This window comes from Fistularia commersonii, chromosome 7 (assembly GCF_037954325.1).
Source record: "Fistularia commersonii isolate RoL2024-O1a breed Wild chromosome 7, RoL_Fcom_v1.0, whole genome shotgun sequence".
NCBI lineage: Eukaryota > Metazoa > Chordata > Actinopteri > Syngnathiformes > Fistulariidae > Fistularia > Fistularia commersonii.
In genome coordinates, this window is record NC_141290.1 from 210,001 (window position 1) to 229,495 (window position 19,495).

Consider the following 19,495-nt stretch of genomic DNA (forward strand, 5'->3'; position numbering starts at 1 on the left):
CGCCGCCGAAGGTCCGGAGTACCTGCAGGGCGTGGATGGGGACGGGGCAGCGACCCCAGCCGTTCAGGTGACACACGGCGTCCACCGTGGCCGCGCTGCCGAACAACATGAGCCTGCTGAGGAGCTCCTCCTGGGACACAGAGAAGACCACCTGGACCAGGCCTTCCTCTGGGGAGACACCGCAGAGGTTTCCAGGATGGATCCCGCGGAGCTGCTCGGGGAACATCTCAGACTGGATGGCACACTTCCCCGTGTGTGTGTGTGTGTGTGTGTGTGTGTGTGTGTGTGTGTGTGTGTGTGTGTCCTCAGTCCTTACTCTTCAGCAGCAGCCTCTGGTGTGTTGCTCCACAGGGTTCCACGGGTGCGGCGTCTCCGCGGGCCCGGTGGTAGCTCAGCGCCCCGGAGCTCAGGTTCCAAAGGGCCACCGTGGTTTGGCCGTTGCCGTCGGAGACGAAGGTCATCAGCGCGGAGAAGCCTGTCACGGCGAGGAGGCGCGGCGCCGACGCCTCGGGGGCGGAGAAGGTGACGGAGGCCCCGCCGGGGGGGGCCCTGCTGCGGGCGCAGAGCGGGGGGGGGGCCGGGCGCCCAGGGGGCCCGGCGGGCGCCGGGAGGGTCGGCCCGGTCGGGCCGGGCCCGGCCTCGGAGGGACGCCAGGCGGGCCCCCCAGGACCTGAGGGCCGGGGAACACGGAGAACATTAACGTGATCTTCCCGCAACCTGCAACCTCCCCGAGGAGCTCCCGCCGGCGCCTGAGGCTTCCTCACCGGTCTGTCCGGAGGCCGGCCCGCAGAGGCGCCAGGCGGGAGGCGGAGCTCGCCGACGCGTCCTGGTCCGCGGGCGGCGGCGGGCGGGGGGCGGGGCCCGACGGGCGGGGGGGGCGCAGCAGGTGGTCCGGGAACAACCTGACGGATTACAGCTTCGATGAGGAACCGGACCTTCTCCTGGAGACCACGTTCAGATGGTCCTTCGCGGTGTTTCCTACACCTCCTTTCATTTTACTGAATGAATTACTTCAATTCATTTTCCAATCACACAAGTTATTTAGTTTGAATCCAAACTACTTTGATCACAGTTATTGCTTTGAATCAACAACTAGTTTTTGTGTTAAAATATTAATTAACGACAGTTAATTCATGAAATGAATTCTTCAAAATCGATTCAATAAAATCACCAAAGGCTTTAATAATCGCTTCAGTGTCTGATCTTTTATTGAATCCATTAAAGAACAAATCAAGTCTTTTTTTACTTCTGAAATGAATAAAATGCATTCGATGAATGAAATTTGAGTTCTCGATTACATTTATGAAACTAACTATTTGGTATTCATTTGTGCTGAAAAGAAAAGGATTATTTGAATGAATGACTTGAGCTTTTAACCATGAAATAAAATCTTTGAATGTAATTGAATGGCTTTGAATGTTTGATTAAAATCGATTGTCCGACCGCCTTTTGTGTTCAATGGGACGAGGAGGAGGAGGAAGAAGAGGAGGAAGAAGAGAAGGATAAGGAGGAGGAGGAGGAGATGGAGGAGGGTCCGTACGTGAAGTAGTGGTCCAGGTCCACGGCCACGGCGGCGTGAGACCGCGTCACCGCCACGGCCGTGCTCAGGTCGGCCGACACCTGCAGCAGGCGGAAGGGGGAGCTGGTCCAGGGGGGCGGGCGGGGCAGGTCCTCCTCCGTGGACTCGGGGGTCTGGTAGGTCTGGTAGGTCTGGTAGGTCCGGAGGTCCACGGTGGCCAGCGGGAGGCCGTCGGACATGTCGAACACGGCTGGAGAAGCAGGTCAGGATCATGCTGGCAGGAGGAAGGTCGCCGAGAACTTCTGGAGGACAGAAGGTCCTCACGCTTCTCAGCCTGACACATCACACACTCCACCTCCATCTATGAGGTTCTCAGCCTGACACACCACACACTCCACCTCCATCTATGAGGTTCTCAGCCTGACACACCACACACTCCACCTCTCGACAGTCTGCACCTCCTGACAAACACTAAGTGATCAAGAAAAGGTGTGTGTGTGTGTGTGTGTGTGTGTGTGTGTGTGTGTAAGGTCAGAGGATACATATGACTCCAGCGTCGCTCAGGATGAACAGGGTTTCCCCGCACACACACAGGGTCGGGGCGGCGGCGCCCGGCAGCCCAAGGGGGCGGCAGGTGGCGGCAGGAGGCGGAGCCAATGCCAGCTGCAGGAGCCAGGCGTGGTTGAGGAGGAGGGAGCAGCGTCCAGCCGCAAAGGACAACACACACACCGCCTGCAGCTCACACACACCTGCAAACACACACACACACACACACACACTGGTACCAGGCAGGGAATCAGACAGCACCGCTCCCGGACCCCGTTGGGGGGACTCACCCTGGTCCTGGTCTCGGACCCGGTCCAGCAGGCTGGAGGCGGGGACGCGGTGGACTTCCCGCAGGGGCTCGGCCTCCAGCAGGGTCAGGTCCCAGTCCGACCCCACGGCCAGCAGGCGGGGGCCTCCGCTGCCGCCCGGCTCCTCCCACCGGAAGCTGCACGCACACACAAACGCACGCACACCTGTCTGTTAGGGAAAAAACTACAAATATGGCGTCCGTGAGCGCTAACTTTCTGTCACCGCCGTTTTACGTCACTCGCGGGGGATTTCTGGCTTTTCTGTGGCAGAGGCTCAGCTTATTTCCGGCCCCCCGGTGCCCCGGTGCCCCGGTGCCGCACTCACTCTCGGTAGGTTCCGTCCAGCGCGGCCGGCGGCGCGTCCCTGTCCGCCGGGTCCCACAGCAGCAGCCTCCCGCTGAGCTCCAGGCAGCCGAGCGGGGAGCCCCCGGGAGCCAGCCGGGCCTCCAGCACGTCCGCGACCGGGCCTCGGTGGCGGTTCTCCGGGACCAGCGCCACCTCGACGGAGGGGGCCGCGTCCGGTTCCTCCATGAGTGCGGCGGCGGGACGCGGCGAGACGCGGCGCCTCCTCTGGAACCGCGACGTAAACAAGATGCGGCCGCTTCCGCCCGAGCACCTGACCCGCTCCTGCTGTCACCTGACCTGCCCCGACCAATGAGGGGCCACGCACACCGGAAGCTGGGCTCGTCACTTCCGGTCTCTCCGCGGGGCGGGCTGGAGCGGCGGGCTTCGAACCCGCGACCCGATCTGGTATTTCAGCGATACTTCTTCATCGAACCGTGTCTGTTCGGAGACATAAAATAATTCAGTCTTTGAAATAAAACCTCTTAAAAATCTCTCCTCGCCTTTCAATGTGAAGATGTCGGAACTAAACCGGGACTCTATTTCCAAACATCTGACGCGCCTCGGAGCTCCGAACAACCGGACGCTGCCGTGAAAATACTTTTTGTTATTGAACATAACAGTATAAACAGATATACATATGTACCAACAAACATGGCGAGGTAGAATCGAATGTCAATGAATCTGTATATAATCACTTAACTGTACAAGTTAACAGTATTAAAGGTTTGTGAGAAATGTTTAATGCTCGGAGAAAAAGTAAAAAAGGGAACTGTGTTTAAGGAACTCTGAAAATTGGACAGGAATCTTGTTGATATCCAAGTCAGAGATAAGCTGAAGACTTTGTTGAATAAGTAGTTTGGAGTACAATACCAGAAAGAATGATGATGTTTGATCCAGGATTTCAACCAGTTCACCTTCTATGTCCCATTCAGGCAGTCCAACTCTATCACTTTCAGCCCTCCTTCACTTGTTTCTGTCACCAGATGTGATTTTTTAGATGGTGTGCTCTGTTCCTCCAGATAAAGTTGAAATTTATTTGGTTAATAGATTTTATGAGTTGATTTGGAGCAGCATTGGAATACACTGGGTATATACATCTGGATAAACATTCCCTTTTAGTCAAATATATCCGGCCTAATATTGATAAATCTCTTTGGAGCCATATATTCAGTTTAGCTTTACCTTGATTCAGTTTAGATTCAATGTTCCTGGATTGCTTTAACTTTTGGTCCTTAGATAGGAAAATGCTCAAGTATTTTATTTCTGATTTGATAGGAACATTGCTGATTTCCTTTAGTGGCGAGTCATGAAGCTCAAAAAGTTCACATTTCTTTAAGTTTAATGACAATCCTGAAGCCTTGGAGAATGTTTTAATTTTTTCAACGCTCATTGGGACTTGATGTTCATTTTTCAAAACTAAGGTTGTGTCATCTGCCAGCTGGCTAATAACCATTTCTGTCCCCAACACGTCTAACTTTTGGATATCGTTGCTATTTTTAACATAAACGGCTAGCATTTGGGTAGCAAGTCTAAATAAATCGGGTGAGACGGGGCAACCTTGGGGGATTCCCACATCAACATGGAAGCTCGGAGTGGTGCCGCTTGGCAGGGTGACACAGCTATGAATATTCTCCTAGAGCCCACGGATCACATTCCTGAATTTTAAACCAAATCCAAATTGTTGGAGCGTCGCTATGATAAATGGATGTTGGACCGAGTCAAAGGCTGTATAAAAGTCCAAGAAGAATATGAAGCCGTTATCTTCCAGGAGGTCTCTGTATTCTATGATGTCCATGACAAGCCTCATATTACTGTGGATCGATGGTCCTTTCAGAAAGCCCCATTGTGTCTCTGCAATAATGTCTGAGATTCCTGATTGGAGACGGGAAACTAAGATGTAGGTAAACAGTTTATAATCCCAATTTCTGAGAGTGATGGGTCTTCTGTTTTCCACAAGACGAGGGTCTTTCCCGGGCTTGGGGATGGAAATGATAACAGGGCACGGTGAGGCTGCCATAGTACAGCTGGGAGAACCAATCAAAACACGGCATTCACTCATTCTAACCCCCCTAAGAAGTGACGTCAGCTACCAGGGGAAGTCTACAACTTTATTTGTAAAAGCACAGCGGTGGGGCAACAGTACATGAACGGATGCTCCTGGTGGGCGGGGCTTAGGCCCCACAGGCTCCGCCCACCCTGTGTGTGTGTGTGTGTGTGTGTGTGTTCAGCTCCTCAGCAGCGTCCTGAGGACACTCCTGTGTCTCAGCTCCCTGAGATCGGACAGGTCCTCGGCAATGACGGGGGCGTCGCCATGGTGACCGGCGTCCTGGCCCGGCTCGCCGTCGCTGTCCGACAGGACGCAGAGCAGGGCGTCGTTCTCGTAGGTGGGGAAGAAGTACCTGAGGAGACGGGAGTGGGCGGTCCTTAGCGGTGTCTCGGCCCCGCCCCCCGAGGCAGCCCCGCCCCCTGACGTAGCCCCGCCCCCTGGACTCACTGCGGCTGGTCCCAGACGGAGACTTCGGGCAGCTGCATCAGGTGGTCCTGGTCCTGAAGGTGCTGCAGCACCAGGGCGCGGCTGGAGAAGGTCAGGCTGCAGGCGTAGCAGAGGCCTTGGTGGATCTGCCGGCGGATGAAGTTCACCAGTTTGACCTGCTGGTAGAAGCTGAGACCTGCGGGGGGGGACGGTTACTATGGCGATGAGTGTCTGGACTCTTTCTGATGGACACGTGTGAGTGACCTACCAAGAGCCATCTTCAGGCGGTGGAAGTCAAAGCCGTGGGCCTCCTGGAACATCAGGACAAAGGTTTCAGCTCAGGGTCAAGACCTGCGTCCACAGGAGGCTTCCTGCTCCATCTCCTACATGGATCTTCTCTGGTCCACATGAAGCTTCCTGCTCCATCTCCTACATGGACCTTCTCTGGTCCACATGAAGCTTCCTGCTCCATCTCCTACACGGACCTTCTCTGGTCCACATGAACCTTCCTGCTCCATCTCAGGTGGACGGCCTGTTCTCTGATCTATAGCTCTTCTGCTGCTGATGTTCAAGCCTGTCTGCCTAATGAAGTGATCAGAGATCTTCACGGAGGTCCTGCCTTCATGATGTTACATCCCAGTTCAGGTAAACTTCCTGGTAGGTACCTGGGTGACCTGGAACCCCCTGAAGGTACCTTCATGTGGGTGTAGATGTCCTCCATGGTCTCGGCCTGATGTTGACAGAACAGACAGACGGCGGCGACGGGACGAGCTCTCCAGTCCGACCAGTCGCTGCAGATGCAGAAGATGCAGAAGGTGACCCTCAAATATCTTCTGGTAGACACATGCGTCCGAGCGGGGGGGGCCTCACTCGTCGTCGGCGTCCAGCAGCTCACGGTCGTCTTCTCCCTGGACCTCCTCCCAGCTCTTGCCCAGCTCCTGCAGCGGCACCACATCAGGACCTGAGCTCTGGGAGCTTCACCTGAACCTCTGCTCATTCAGGAGATGGAGCTTCTTCTTCCTCCAACTTGTGCAGACGTCTGAGGAGAACCTTCTGCTGGGCTTCTACATGAAGACCTACCACTCCCAGCCAGCCCCATGTGACCTTCACATATGGCTCCTCACTGGACACACTCACTCACTCACACATTCATTCACTCGCTCACACACACACACACACACACACACACACACACACACACACACACACACACACACACACACACACACTCGCTCACACACACACTCGCTCACACACACACTCACCAGGTAGTTGATGACGTAGAAGCGGTCGTACTGCCGGTTGCTGGCGTTGATGCGACGGTGGGACTTCTTCCTCATGTGGTCCTTCAGGGTGGTCTTATCTCTGAAGGTCTTCTCGCAGTACAAGCAGCACAGGCTGCGGGAGCACACGGGTTACTGCCGGAGTACTCGAGTACTCGAGTACTCGGATACACGGGGCGGGAGGTCCTACTTGTCCAGCTTGCTCTGCAGGAGGTCCAGGAACTGCTGGCAGAAGACGATGTTGTCGGGGAGGCCCACGCTGAAGGAGTGATCTCTGGCCATGTGGTTCAGGAGGGAAGACCTGCAACCCAGGAGGAGGAGAAGGACCTTCACAACAGCAGGACACACACACACACACACACACGCACACACACACACACACGGTACCTGTTTCCTGTGAACTCCTCGCTGCAGAACATGCAGCATCCATGGAAGCTGCTGTCGTCCCGCTCTTTCTGCTGCTGCTCCAACACCTCCTCCTGCAGGAGACCAGAGGAGGAGCATGGTGGGACTCCACAGAGGAGGAGGGGGAGGAGACACCTCGGAGGAGAAGCCTCACCAGACGCCTCTGCTGAAGCTTCTCCCTCAGGGCTCGGTCTTCTGGGAGGACGTCACACAGCAGGAAGTAGTTCTCCTGCTTCTCTGCACCCACAGTCACAGAGACACGGGTTCCTCAGCTCAGAGCTTCTCACAAACTTCTCAGTCCTGCCTTTGGCTTTCCTTCACAACCCGAAGGAAGCCATCGCTCACTTGAAGCCCACAGAGTCTCATCGGTGCCTCAGGTATGCTTCTATCGAGGGATATCAACACCTAGTCCTACACCACACATCTCCTCTGTCACACAAATATCTAAGCAGGTTCTGGAGCTGTCAGCTAGAGGTGGATCAATACTCTGCACTCAAGTACAAGGTGTTATTGAGTATGGTATCTCTCCAGGGTTCTGGAGTGTCTACTGTGGTTGTGCTGGATTCTCCCGTCACCTGAGGGACCCGTGGAGTTGGTCTGGATCACGCTGCAGAAGTCGGTGAGCGGGTTCTCCAGGAACCTGCCTCTCCAGTACAGCAGGTACCTGCAGAAGGAGAGACAAGGACCGGGAGCTCAGATTCAGGTCCGGCCGCTCCGCCATCTCCCGGACGGGAAGCCGCTGACGCGAGGAACCCCAGAGGAACCTACTGCGGCAGGTCGGCCACCAGGCGGACGTCCGCGATGACCAGCTTGTGCTCCAGCAGCAGGTGTTTGAGTAGAAGGTCCTGCTGCGTGGGAGGGAGGCTCTCCGGGCACAGAAGACACACCAGGACCTCCTCGCTGGCAGCGCACCCTGCTGCCTGCTCCGGGAAACACAAGGGCTCCAGGATGCTGTCCTGCCCTGACACACACACACGCACACACACACACACACACACACACACACACACGATAAATCCACATTTCAAGTAGAACTCCTGGTATTGAGACCTTTTCCCCTTCAAAAAGAACCTCTCCGTCTGACATCTGTTTTTCACTTTTCACTCGCTTGCCAGTTACACTTTTGGTGCTCAAGTGACCGAGATGTAAGCGAGAGATTCCGGTCATTTTTCAAAATAAAGATCGTTCAGACTCAGATCATAAATCCAAAGGAAATAACTGATCATTTCTTGGCCGGCCCGGTACCAACTGGTCCACGCACCGGTGCCGGTCTGCGACCCGGTGGCTGGGGACCAGCGCCGTGGAGAACACACACCTCAGCGTACACCAGTGAGGTGCAGTCAGAGAAGGCAGGGGAGGCCGGGCCTCGCCGGGCCTCACCCGACATCACGGAGAGAAAAAAATGCAAAATGAAAAAATAAATTAAATGGTTATGTTTATTCAGTGGTTTGTGCTATAAAGTTATTTTCCACGTAGCTTCACCATTTTTAGTTTTTTTTTTTCAAAACTGCTAAAAAGAATTCACATTTATCGTTCAAATATCAAGGAGAGACGTGCGGTGACGCGTCAACCGGCTGAGCCCACTATGGATTGAGCAATAATTTTGCTAACTGTGCTAGCATGCTATGCACTGTATTGCTGTCTCTGGATGTCACTATTAAAAAAACACTTTTAATATATGAACTAAATTTCCGTTGTTTAGCCGATGAGTCTAATGTTTTTCGTCAACAACTGTAACGTGTTTCATAAAACGAGTGTGAAGAGACATGAGGTGAGGCAGGCAGGGACGGTGCCTCATGGTAGGGGGCGCCGCTGATCCCAGGGATCCTTCTTACTACTGGGATACAGAATAATAGAATTAGCAATAGCAAGCTACAGTAAACAGTTAGCAAGTCAAGTGCAGCCATCCAGTTATTTTTCCAGATCTCATGGGTCAGTATGGGTCACAAACGATGGGGGATGAATGTAAATCTCCTGGGCAGCTTCTCCACTTTTTGTCCCAGAAGGATCTCATCCAAACTGTTCCCGAGGTGACAAAGTTGCTCCGGCCGGTGGTCACCGTTCAGGCTACGACGGCGTCGGCTCAGCGCTCGTTCTCGGCATCGAAAAGACTCCAAACATACAGTTGAACAGGACCGATCGAGGACGACTGTCTTCACTGGCAGTGATTTCCATTGAGACGGAGAGAATTTTAAATCAGAAGAAAGATAAGGAGGACTTCTACAAGCAAGTTATGGATGCTTCAGAAGGAGCGGCACATGGACTTCCTTTATAAGTAAAGGTAAGATATAATAACAACGTTTTTTTACATGAGCTCTTTTCTATGCTACTGTTTGTATATGTAAAGAATGCCAATATGATATTTTAAACAAAACACGTCAATGGCTGCCAATAAAATGGTGAATAAGTTACTCTGTAGGTTCATATGTTTGTAAATCTGACCGATGACGTCATTGCCTCAGCAGCCATGACCTCAGTGCACGTCACTGCCGTGCACGGCCCGCAATCCACCTTTGTACTGCCTGGTGACTCCATGTTGTCCTGGTGTTTCATCAGGTGATCGGGACCTTCTGACCTTCTAGTGTACTACTCACTGTACCCCAGTGTTCAGTACTACATAATGAACTGCACAGTATACTACACTCTGTACCCCAGTGTATAGTACTACATGATGAACTACACAGTATACTACTCACTGTACCCCAGTGTACAGTACTACATAATCAACTACACAGTATACTACTCACTGTACCCCAGTGTATAGTACTACATGATGAACTACACAGTATACTACTCACTGTACCCCAGTGTACAGTACTACATGATGAACTACACAGTATACTACTCACTGTACCCCAGTGTACAGTACTACATAATCAACTACACAGTATACTACTCACTGTACCACAGTGTATAGTACTACATGATGAACTTGACAGTATACTACACACTGTACCACAGTGTATAGCACTACATGATGAACTACACAGTATACTACTCACTGTACCACAGTGTCCAGTACTACATAATGAACTACGCAGTACCCCAGTGTCCAGTACTACATAATCAACTACACAGTATACTACACTCTGTACCCCAGTGCACAGTCCAACCTAATGACCTCCAGAGAGGACCAACATCTGCAGACGGTCCACAGCGAGTCCTGCAGAGCTGCGGGTTCGGTGAGCCTTGTTTGACAGAATGTTAGCTGTTAGCCTGCTAGCCTGGGTGCGAGGCGCCGAGCGGCGGCGTCCCCCCCCCGCCGCCGCCGCGGGCCGAGCCCGGATTCCTCCGCCGTCCCTCGGGTGACAACCGCTGGCTGACCCGGTCCGAGGCCGGAGAGACGCCGAGAAGCTCGGAGGCGACCGGGAATCAAACTCACCTCCTTCCCTCCCGGCGGAGGCGGCCATCTTTGTCACGTGGTCAAAACAGGGGCCGACGGACCAATGAGGCTCCGCGGCCTTCATGATGCGTTCAAAGACTCACGGATTTATCTATCTATCTATCTATCTATCTAGAGCTTCATATGTTGCTTTCAAACAGTAATTTTTTGGGCAAGTATTGATGTTACAAATATTCAAATAAATCATGAGAAATCTTTGATGCCGTTGTCGACCCTGCTTTATAAAACAAAAACCTTTCTTTTTCTCCTGAACACTCTCTTTATTCCAAAGGTGACAATTCTTGGGTGAAAACTGATGTTTGTTTAACATCTTCTGCGCCAGCAGACCCTGCTGAGGAACACTTGCTCATTTCACAGGAAGCTTATCGGGATTGTCGTCACATTTGAACAAGAATTGAGTTAAACAAGAATGCAGTGAAAACATCCCAAGTATTATCTTCATTCATTAGTTTTATCAACCATTTCATGATTCAATGTTTCAAAGCTTAGATCCTCCACACCCCCATTCTGTCTCGTTTTACGAAAGAGCTCTTTTCTAAGATGGTGGCATTTATTCCTCTATAAGAAATTCAATACGATCTCCAGTTTTTGTATATTACATCGGGCATTCCTAAAGTCAAGGGCACGTAAACCTCTTGTCATATTCCTTCCATTCCCTCATCAACCACATATTCAACCTTTTCCTACTTTGTTCAATGCCAGGCTGGATCTCCGGACGCGTGACCGTGTCCTGAGCAGGAACATCGCTTCTCTCCAACAGGTCGCATCCTTCAGACGGAATAACCGAAGTTCATTTTAGTCCTCGTTCTCTTGACACTGTTTCTAAGCATTCGACCGCTTCGTCAACCTTGTGATTATCGGATAAAAACACACTTGTACGATCACTGAGCGCCAGCCGTGTCCAGCCGGAGGAAGCCGTCGTCTTCAGGTGCGCCGAGTGTTGAGGCCTGGCCTGTGATTGGCTGCCGGTGATCATCTGACAGCACGCTGGTGTCTTCAGGAGGTTTCTTCTTCTTCTTCTTCTTCTTCTTCTTCTTCTTCTTCTTCCTATTCTTCTTCTTCTTCTTCTTCTTCTTCTTCTTCCTCCTCTTCCTCCCCTGCTGCCTCCTTGCTGTCTCAGCCAGCGTTTGGCTCCGCCCCCTTTCCTCAGCTCACCTGAGCGTGGCGTTCCCCCGGAGAAGGTCTTCAGCGGAGGTTCTCTGACAGCCTCCAGGCTTCCGGAACTCGCCGCCGCCCTGCAGAGAACATTTACATGCTGAGCCCAAAAACCACGACAAGGAGGCGGGTTGTCGGCCGAGGGCCTTTTATTGATGCGCGGCGGCGGCGGCGGCCGTGGACAGGAAGAGGGAGAGGATTTACGTCTTTGCAAATGTGGTGGCGAGAAAGGAGGCGCGGCGGGTGAGAGGCCCCGCCCCTCCCGGCCAGGAGCTGACGGCGGACCCGGCGGCGGCGGCCCGGAGCGCGTGGCGGCGGCAGGCGAACGCGGGGAGGTAGAAGGCGGGGCCGATGTACAGGCCGCCGAAGGGGAACGCCAACAGCAGCCGCAGGACCCGGCAGTGTTCGCCGTCGACGCCGTCCGGCCGGGCGGCCATGACGGCCAGGTAGGCCACCAGCGCCACCACGGGGGCGTACGCCACCGCCGCCGGCACCATCACCCCCACCACCTTCCTCAGAGCTCGCCGCTTGCGCCGCGCGCTCGCCCCCGAGGCGGCGACCGGCCCCCGGCGCCGCAGCGCCCGCACGACTCCCAGCAGGCTCAGCGCCATGACGTTGAACAGCAGGAGTACGGTGGTCGCCGCGTATATCAAGATAGCCGCGGAGTGCAGGAAGTAGCCGCAGAGCGCCGCCGCCACTGTGAAACTCCAAGCGCACGCCGCGCCGCGCTTTTCCTGCCGCCGCAGAGTCGGGTAGGCGAGGGGGCGGGCCACCGCCACGTAGCGCTCCACGCACATGGCGGCCAGCAGCAAGGGCACGCCGAAGAAGTGCAGGGCGAAGGAGGCTTCCAGCAGCTCGCCGATGACGGCGGGCGACGGCCGCAGGGTGACCACGAGGTCCAGCGGCATGGAGGCGCACGAACACAAGGCCATGACCGCCACGTTGAGCCCCAGCGCCTCGGACGCCGTCGCCGACGCCTTCCTGCGCAGCAGCAGGCGCAGCAGGGCGCCGTTGGCGAGCAGCGCCGTCAGCAGCACGCACAGCTTGGCGGCGAACCAGCCGGGGCTCCGCCCAGAGGCGCGGCAGCTCGCCACCGCCGCCGACATGTCCTCCAGCAGGAAGAAGAAGGCCGGCGAGCCGTTGTAGGACGCGGCGTCCGACACCGCCGACGTACCGGTGGCGTTCCCCATGGCGACCTGGAACGTGGACGGCGAGACGACATCATCATTTCCTGAGACTCAAAGGCAAAGTTCTTCAAGAGCAGAACAGATCAATGATCAAAGAAGACCCTCTGATTGATCTTCACATGACATCATCTGATCACCTGACATCAAAGACACAGCATGAAAGGGTGAGAGGTCAGAGGTCAGAGGGTAAGAGGGTGAGAAGGTGAGCACACTGACCTTCAGCAGGACGTCTCCGTGGAGCTCCTCTGGCGTTCCTCTGTCTTTTATCCTCCGACTTCGCATCATTTGCTTCTCCATGCAAATGGTGCCGCAGATCTTCTGCAGGCCCACCTTTCCCTGCTCCTCAGGACCTCCTCCAGGGAGGTTTGGTGCACAGGTGGACGCCTGGACAGACGGGACCCTCAGAAGGCAGAACATGACCTTTAGGCTTCATGGACCAGATGTTAGTGAGGCGGACCGAGACCCGGGACCTGCTGAGGACCCAGAGGTTCCTCTGAAGGACAAACAGCGAGAAGGTTCTGCTTCACATCAACTTTTAATGAATCACTGACACCTCCACGGACAGAAGCAACGGCACACACGGGACCCGGCGACCTCTGACCCTCTGAACCCCTCTGACCCCACCTCAGGCCTTGGAGGTCTTCTGTGGTTCATGTTCAGAGCAGAGAGGGGGCGGAGCCAAAGGCAGGACCACCTGACCCGCAACGAGCTGCCGGATCCGTGGTCCGGATCCCAGGCTGCCGGGTCGCGACCCGGACCTCGATCTGGACCCCGAATCCAGGCCTCGATCCGGACCTCCACAAGACCCCGATGAGCTCTGATCCGGAACCCGACATAGACCTGATCACGACTTTCATTCAGATCCCGATCTAGAACTCTATCAAGATCCAAACCTTCATTCAGACCCCGATCTAGATCTCTATCTAGATCCAAACCTCTCCGGGTCTAAACCCCGACCCTGCACCCGATCTGGACCATAATCTAGCCCCGAATCTTAATTCTCGACCGGATCCGGTCCCTTATGTAAACCCAGATCCTAATCTAACCACAGATCCAGGCGGGCCTCGATCTTGCCCCTGATCCAGATCCTGATCGAATCCCTGACCTTAACCCAGATCTAGATCCGGACCCGGTTCCGGCTCCCAGTCCGGCTCCGGACGCAGCTGCTCTCTGACCGGTCGCGAAGAACTTTGTTGTGAGATGCCTCCTGCCTGCCAGGGGTCAGAGGTCGGGGTCGGGGGTCAGAGGTTAGGGGTCAGAGGCTAGGGGTCGGGGTCAGGGGTCAGGGGTCAGAGGTCAGAGGTCAGGGGTCAGGGGTCAAAGGTCAGGGGTCAGGGGTCCACCCGATCCAGCTGCGAAGGCGACGAAGCGTCGACCTTCCCACAGAGCGGATGAGGTGGCGGCGGGGATGCGATGATGTCACGGGAGGGGGCGGGGTCAGATGCCCATGTAGGTGTTCATCTTGCCCAGGGCGTCGCACACGGTGGTGAGGTCGCTGCGCAGGTCCTGCACCACGTTCTCGATGCCACGCGTGTCCTTCAGCAGGTCCACGCTCTGGGTGTAGGGGTTGTAGTACACCGAGAACGGACGCTTGATGGTCTTGGCGAACTCCCTGCGGGCCGGCGGCGAGCGGAGGGGCCGTTAGTGGGGGGCGGCGGGGGGACGACGGGGGGGAGATGATGCTCACCTCATCTTCTCCTTGGCCTCCTCAAAGCTCTCAGAGACAAAGTAGACCTCCTGGAAGGTGGTGATCAGACACTCCTGGGTGCAGGTGGTCTTGGGGTCAAACATCTTGACGCAGGCCTGCTCAGAGAGGGCGTGCTGCCGGACACACACACGCACACACACACACACACAAACACACACGTCATCACGCATGATGACAAGCCTGTCTTGTGACCCTGGCGACAGTGTGTTGACGTCACTGTGTGTGTGTGTGTGTGTGTGTGTGTGCATGCTACCCTCAGCTCTCCGATGGAGGACAGCAGACCTGCTCCATAGGCCCTCAGCTGTCCCTCCTGCTTGCAGAGTCCAAACTCGATGGTGAAGAAGTAGCACTGCGGGCCACAGAGCGGCGGCGGGTCAGGAAGCTGCTCTCCAAGCCGGAGGAGCCGCGACGGAGGAGGACTCACGGTGGCCAGCTTCTGGACGTCTTCGTCCGAGGCTCCCAGGGAGGCCAGGCCGATCTCCTGGGAGAACTGGGCGAACTTGGGGTCCGCCAGCAGAGGAACGTGACCCAGGAGCTCGTGACACGTGTCCCTGGAACAGCAGGACGAGGAGGTCGGCAAGGGCGGGAGGACCAGGGGGACGGGAGGAGGACCAGGGGGGCGGGAGGACCAGGGGGGCAGGAGGACCAGGGGGACGGGAGGACCAGGGGGGCGGGAGGAGGACCAGGGGGGCGGGAGGAGGACCAGGACGGGGCCGGCGTGGACTCACGGTTCCGGCGTGTAGAGCGGGTCGGTGCTGTGTCGGACGTACTGCGTGCAGTTGAAGACCCGGTAGGCCAGACCGGCCAGGAAGTCCCTGGGAGACAGGTAGCCGGCCACGGGACGCACCGTGAAGCCAGAACGCTCTGGAACACCAGGAGAACATCAGGAGAACATGTGTGCAGAACGTGTGTGTGTGTGTGCAGTGTGCCCGGTGTGTGTGTGTGTGTGTGTCCGGCGTGTATGTGTGTGTGTTCGGTGAGGAGGTCACCTCTGAGGAAGTGTGAGACGTCCTCCAGCTGAGGGATGTTGTCCTCCCGGTAGCCGCAGAGCCTGGTGAGGAGCGGCAGGTTCTTCAGGTACTCCCTGCAGGCGTGGGTTGGGTAGAGGCGGCTGAGCTCCTTGAAGACCACGCCCCAGGTTCTCACCTCCTCCGCCGTGTACTCGATCCGCGGGATGGGCTGGCCGCTGGGCGTCGCCATGGGGGCGTCGCCATGGAAACGGGTCGAGAAGAGGAGGACGAGTCAGGAATCGGATCGTTTCAGAGTCGTCATGAACACCTGGACTTCGGGTTCTGGGCGAAGATCCCGTTTGCGGGACCTTCTCGGGGCGATTCCCCCCACGTAGCCCGGAGAAACCCCCCCCCCCCACACACACACACACACACCCCTTCAGAACCCTGAGCACGCCTGTATCTGCAGACCCAGGCTCTGCAGGTCTGAGATCACCAGCAGGACCACAGTCACATTCAAACATCAGAGTGGAAGTGGACAGGAAACAGGAAGTAGGAAACAGGAGGTAGGAAACGGGAAACAGGAAAAAGGGAAACAGGAAACAGGAGGTAGGAAACAGGAAGTAGGAAACAGGAAACAGGAAGTAGGAAACAGGAAACAGGAGGTAGGAAACAGGAAAAAGGGAAACAGGAAACAGGAAGTAGGAAACAGGAAACAGGAAGTCAGACGCAGGAAGCACTTCTTACAATTTGTAGTTCATGGCGACCTCCACAAAGTACTTCCTCCTCTGTCGGTAAACCTCGTCCTTGAAGCCCTGAGGAGGTGCGAGGAGCAGCGGGTCAGAGCGTTCGATCGACCCGGCGCCGCCCGCATGACACTCACCGGGTGGTCGGCGTCCAGCTCCGAGCCGTACATGAGGACCCGGTGAGAACATCGGTCCAGCTCCGAGATCTTCATGGGGAACCAGGGGACCTCCTCCTCATCTGAGACACCAGACAGAGACGTCCCGAAAACGTACGACCTTGGCGTGCGACCTCCGGGACCGCCGGCGCTCGATCGCGGCGTCGCACGAGATGGACGAGCGTCCGTCGATCGAGGAGGCGACGAAAGACGGACGACAAACTCACGAGTACCGAGCGACCGATCCGAAGATCGACCTCGCGATGACGATCGATAAGAAAAGATGGACGACCGACCGCCGGGCGATCGCCATCACATGATCGACCACAAAAGATGAAAGGCGGCTCACCGGGCTCGGCCGACCAGACGTGGGCCGGCGTGTTGAAGGACACGATGGTCACCTGCTCCCTGAGGAGCTCCAGCAGCTCGCCGAACTCCCGCTGGCCGCAGCTGCAGTCCACGAAGATCTCCGCCTCCTGGGCCGAGCGCCTGGAGGCCCGAGACTCGATGTGCTTCAGGTTCACGCGCTTCTCCTGCGGGGAAACCGGGAAGCGCCTCAGCCCCGGACCTCGACTCTGGACCTCGACTCTGGAGATCAGCGTTGGACCTCAGCCCTGGACCTCGTCCTCACCTGGAAGAGCTTCAGGGCCTTCACCAGACCCCCCACCTCGTTCTTCAGAGAGAACACCACCGCCGTGCTGCCGCCCTCGCCGCCACCGTCCGACTTCTCGCTGATCGGGCTGAAGGACGGCCGCCTTGACTGTCACACACACACACACACACACACACACACACACACACACACACACACACACACACTGAGCCGTTTGCATGGTTGCTACTGTTGTTTGCTTCGCGTTAAACTTCTCTCCAGCATGAGAGGACATCCTGGTGTGACCTTTGACCGGTGCTCCGTCCAGGTGATCGAGGTCCCGACGAGCCGAATCTGCCCTGATATCTGTAACCATGACGACAGATGTCGGCTGTCGTCGGGGCGACGGGCGGAGGGTGTTTGTGCGGCGGACAGGAAATTGAAGGGCGAGGAGGAGATGAGAAGATAAGAGCAGCTTCTGCTCTGCACATCACATGACCTCTGACATCACCTGGCTGTCTGCTCATGACACACACACACACACACACACACACACACACACACACACACACACACACACAGATACACACACAGAAACACACACACAGATACACACAGACACACACACATTCACACATATGCACAGACTGGACACACTGCACACACACACAAACACACACACACATACACACAGACATACACACAGACAGAAACACGCACACATACACACAGATGCACACAGACACACACACACACACACACACACACACACACACACAGATAGACACAGACATACACACAGACAGAAACACACACATATACACACAGATGCACACAGACACACACACACACACACACACACAATCACACACACACACACACACACACAGATAGACACAGACATACACACACAGACACATAGATACACATACACAAATACACACACACAGACAGACACACACACAAATACACACACACACACAGGTATGGGAGACACAGATGGATGGTGGATGGAAACAGACAGACGGACGGACGTGAGAAGACAAAGACTGAAAGACGGACGGACGGACGGACATGCAGAAATGAGGGTGGGCGTACAGACAGACGTGCGGACAGACAGACGTACAGACAGACGTACAGACGTACAGACAGACGTGCGGACAGGCGGGCGGCCGGGAGGTCCCACAATGCGAGCTGTGGTGCGTGTGTGTGTGTGTGTCGATTATGGGGTCAAAGGTCGTCCGTCTCACCATCTGCCCCCCGGTGTGGCGCAGCGGCTGCTGGTGACGGTCAAACATGGCGGAGTCCAGCGACATGCCGCGCCGCGTCCAGTACTTGCTGGAGAACATCATCATGGCGGGCTGCATGCGTGGCGGCGGCAGCGGCGGCGGCGGCGGTTCGGCGGCGCCCTTCATCACATGGGTGGACGCCATGGGGAACCAGTGGGTGAAGGAGTACCAGGACTCCGGACGCCGCTCTGATGCCTCCTCACACATCAACGCTGGCAGACGCACAACAATCACCGCCACGCACAACACCCTTTATACTGGAAGGGGGGGGAGGAACCCGGCAAGAAGCACCTTCAGCTTTGGAGTGGAGGCACATTTATGTGTGTGTGTGTGTGTGTGTGTGTGTGTGTGTGTGTGTGTGTGTGTCAAACAATCTCTTTAATTTAGCTCAGCATTACCTTAGCAATACGGAGAAATAACCAAAAGAAAGGAAACATGCACTTGCATGTGTGTGTATGTATGTGTGTGTGTCTGTGTTTGTGTGTGTTCAGTGTACAACTGGGAATGGACACACACACACAAACACATCCATGTGTTTGTGTGTGTCTGGTTTGTTGATATACCTGTGTGTGTGTGTGTGTGTGTGTGTGTGTGTGAGAAGTCTGGCTTTGCGCTGACTGGAGTGCTTTCCCGCCCTTGTGGGGACCAGTGTGTGTGTGTGTGTGTGTGTGTGTGTGTGTGTTGGTCAGATGTTTGAGTCATAGACTTTCCAGAACCCCAAAGAAATGGCAGGTGTGAGTGTGTTTGTCCTGGAGCGTCAGCGAGTGACGGACAGGGGCGACACAAAGGGCGGCGGCGGTGGCGCCGCTGATAAGGCCGCCCGCTATCAGCCAATTTCCTGCCTGACAGGAAATGAAAGAGCGGCGGGGAGCGGGGGGCGTGGGGGGGGCGCTTTGAAGACGCACGGCAGCTTTATGAGCTGATGGAGCCGATAGGACCTCCTCGTCCTCGGCCGGGACATCTGAAGAAACCTTCACCTTCCCGCCCACACATGGACGCGGCTCCCGGCGGACCGACGGCCGCAGACCCCCATCCCTGGGGGGCCCCTCGGTCTGGACCCGTGGGGGGGTTTCCATGACGACGACGTCCGGAGGCAGGTCGGAATCGTCCTCGGCGGCCGAGAAAGAATGCAAGCTATTGTTGTCATGGCGACCAGGATGGGCGGATGGTACGACGCTCGTCTACCGACCAATGACAACACAGCGTGAAGAAGCCGGACACTGCGACGGACAGAACGCACACCTGTGCGGTGGATACTTCCTGTCTGGGGACATGACATCTTTGCTGACATCACACACACCCCTGCGCGGAGGCCTCCTCCTGCAGTTCCCCCTCCGGCCACCAGGGGCAGCAGAGCGCGGCTCCGTCACAGAAGCTAACCTGCTCTTCACAGAACGCTCTACTTTGGGGGCGGGGCTTAGCTCAACACCA

At 55.9% G+C, this 19,495-nt stretch overlaps 3 protein-coding genes across 4 annotated transcripts in view; all 3 read right to left on the reverse strand.

Moving 5' to 3' along the window:
* spg11 (SPG11 vesicle trafficking associated, spatacsin) overlaps nt 1-3,169 on the reverse strand; it is a 17,714-nt gene extending 14,545 nt beyond the window's left edge. Inside the window, exons 1-7 of the mRNA XM_086148910.1 lie at nt 2,699-3,169; nt 2,356-2,510; nt 2,062-2,268; nt 1,458-1,769; nt 765-833; nt 317-670; nt 23-168 (exon numbers count right to left, since the gene is read on the reverse strand). Of these exons, the coding sequence (XP_086005036.1) occupies nt 23-168; nt 317-670; nt 765-833; nt 1,458-1,769; nt 2,062-2,268; nt 2,356-2,510; nt 2,699-2,904 (1,449 nt within the window). The 5' untranslated portion in view covers nt 2,905-3,169. The remainder of the gene's footprint in view (nt 1-22; nt 169-316; nt 671-764; nt 834-1,457; nt 1,770-2,061; nt 2,269-2,355; nt 2,511-2,698) is intronic.
* Nucleotides 3,170-4,812: 1,643 nt separating this feature from the next.
* Nucleotides 4,813-10,303, reverse strand: znf277 (zinc finger protein 277). Its single transcript, XM_086149007.1, has 12 exons — nt 10,262-10,303; nt 7,648-7,840; nt 7,455-7,543; nt 7,034-7,116; nt 6,862-6,953; nt 6,665-6,775; nt 6,457-6,589; nt 6,062-6,129; nt 5,886-5,982; nt 5,460-5,502; nt 5,213-5,387; nt 4,813-5,117 (listed from the first exon to the last, which is right to left on the reverse strand). Exons 1-12 carry the CDS (start codon nt 10,287-10,289, stop codon nt 4,943-4,945), a joined length of 1,287 nt encoding a protein of 428 aa, XP_086005133.1. The 5' UTR covers nt 10,290-10,303; the 3' UTR covers nt 4,813-4,942.
* A 2,837-nt stretch (nt 10,304-13,140) lies between these two features.
* On the reverse strand, nt 13,141-18,261 carry tph2 (tryptophan hydroxylase 2 (tryptophan 5-monooxygenase)). 2 transcript variants are annotated; one of them, XM_086149005.1, is made up of 11 exons: nt 18,026-18,261; nt 16,815-16,943; nt 16,533-16,716; nt 16,166-16,266; nt 16,030-16,097; nt 15,322-15,518; nt 15,061-15,196; nt 14,757-14,883; nt 14,586-14,681; nt 14,312-14,445; nt 13,141-14,236 (listed from the first exon to the last, which is right to left on the reverse strand). In XM_086149005.1, exons 1-11 carry the CDS (start codon nt 18,206-18,208, stop codon nt 14,062-14,064), a joined length of 1,530 nt encoding a protein of 509 aa, XP_086005131.1. In that variant the 5' UTR covers nt 18,209-18,261; the 3' UTR covers nt 13,141-14,061. The 2 variants fall into 2 exon arrangements, with proteins under 2 accessions (XP_086005131.1, XP_086005132.1); XM_086149006.1 differs by having other exon boundaries at nt 14,586-14,883.
* Between the last annotated feature and the right edge of the window lie 1,234 nt (nt 18,262-19,495).

Excerpts from the sequence above, each read along its gene's own strand:
- znf277 (XM_086149007.1), bottom strand. The coding sequence starts at position 10,289 with ATGGCCGCCTCCGCCGGGAGGGAAGGAG. Across the intron at positions 6,776-6,861 it reads GAGGAGTTCACAGGAAACAG|GTCTTCCCTCCTGAACCACA; the intron begins GTACCGTGTGTG and ends CCTGGGTTGCAG. Across the intron at positions 6,590-6,664 it reads CTGCAGAGCAAGCTGGACAA|CCTGTGCTGCTTGTACTGCG; the intron begins GTAGGACCTCCC and ends GTGCTCCCGCAG.
- tph2 (XM_086149006.1), bottom strand. The coding sequence starts at position 18,208 with ATGGCGTCCACCCATGTGATGAAGGGCGCCGCCGAACCGCCGCCGCCG. Across the intron at positions 16,267-16,532 it reads CGTCTGGTCGGCCGAGCCCG|ATGAGGAGGAGGTCCCCTGG; the intron begins GTGAGCCGCCTT and ends CTGGTGTCTCAG. Across the intron at positions 16,098-16,165 it reads AGCTGGACGCCGACCACCCG|GGCTTCAAGGACGAGGTTTA; the intron begins GTGAGTGTCATG and ends GCACCTCCTCAG.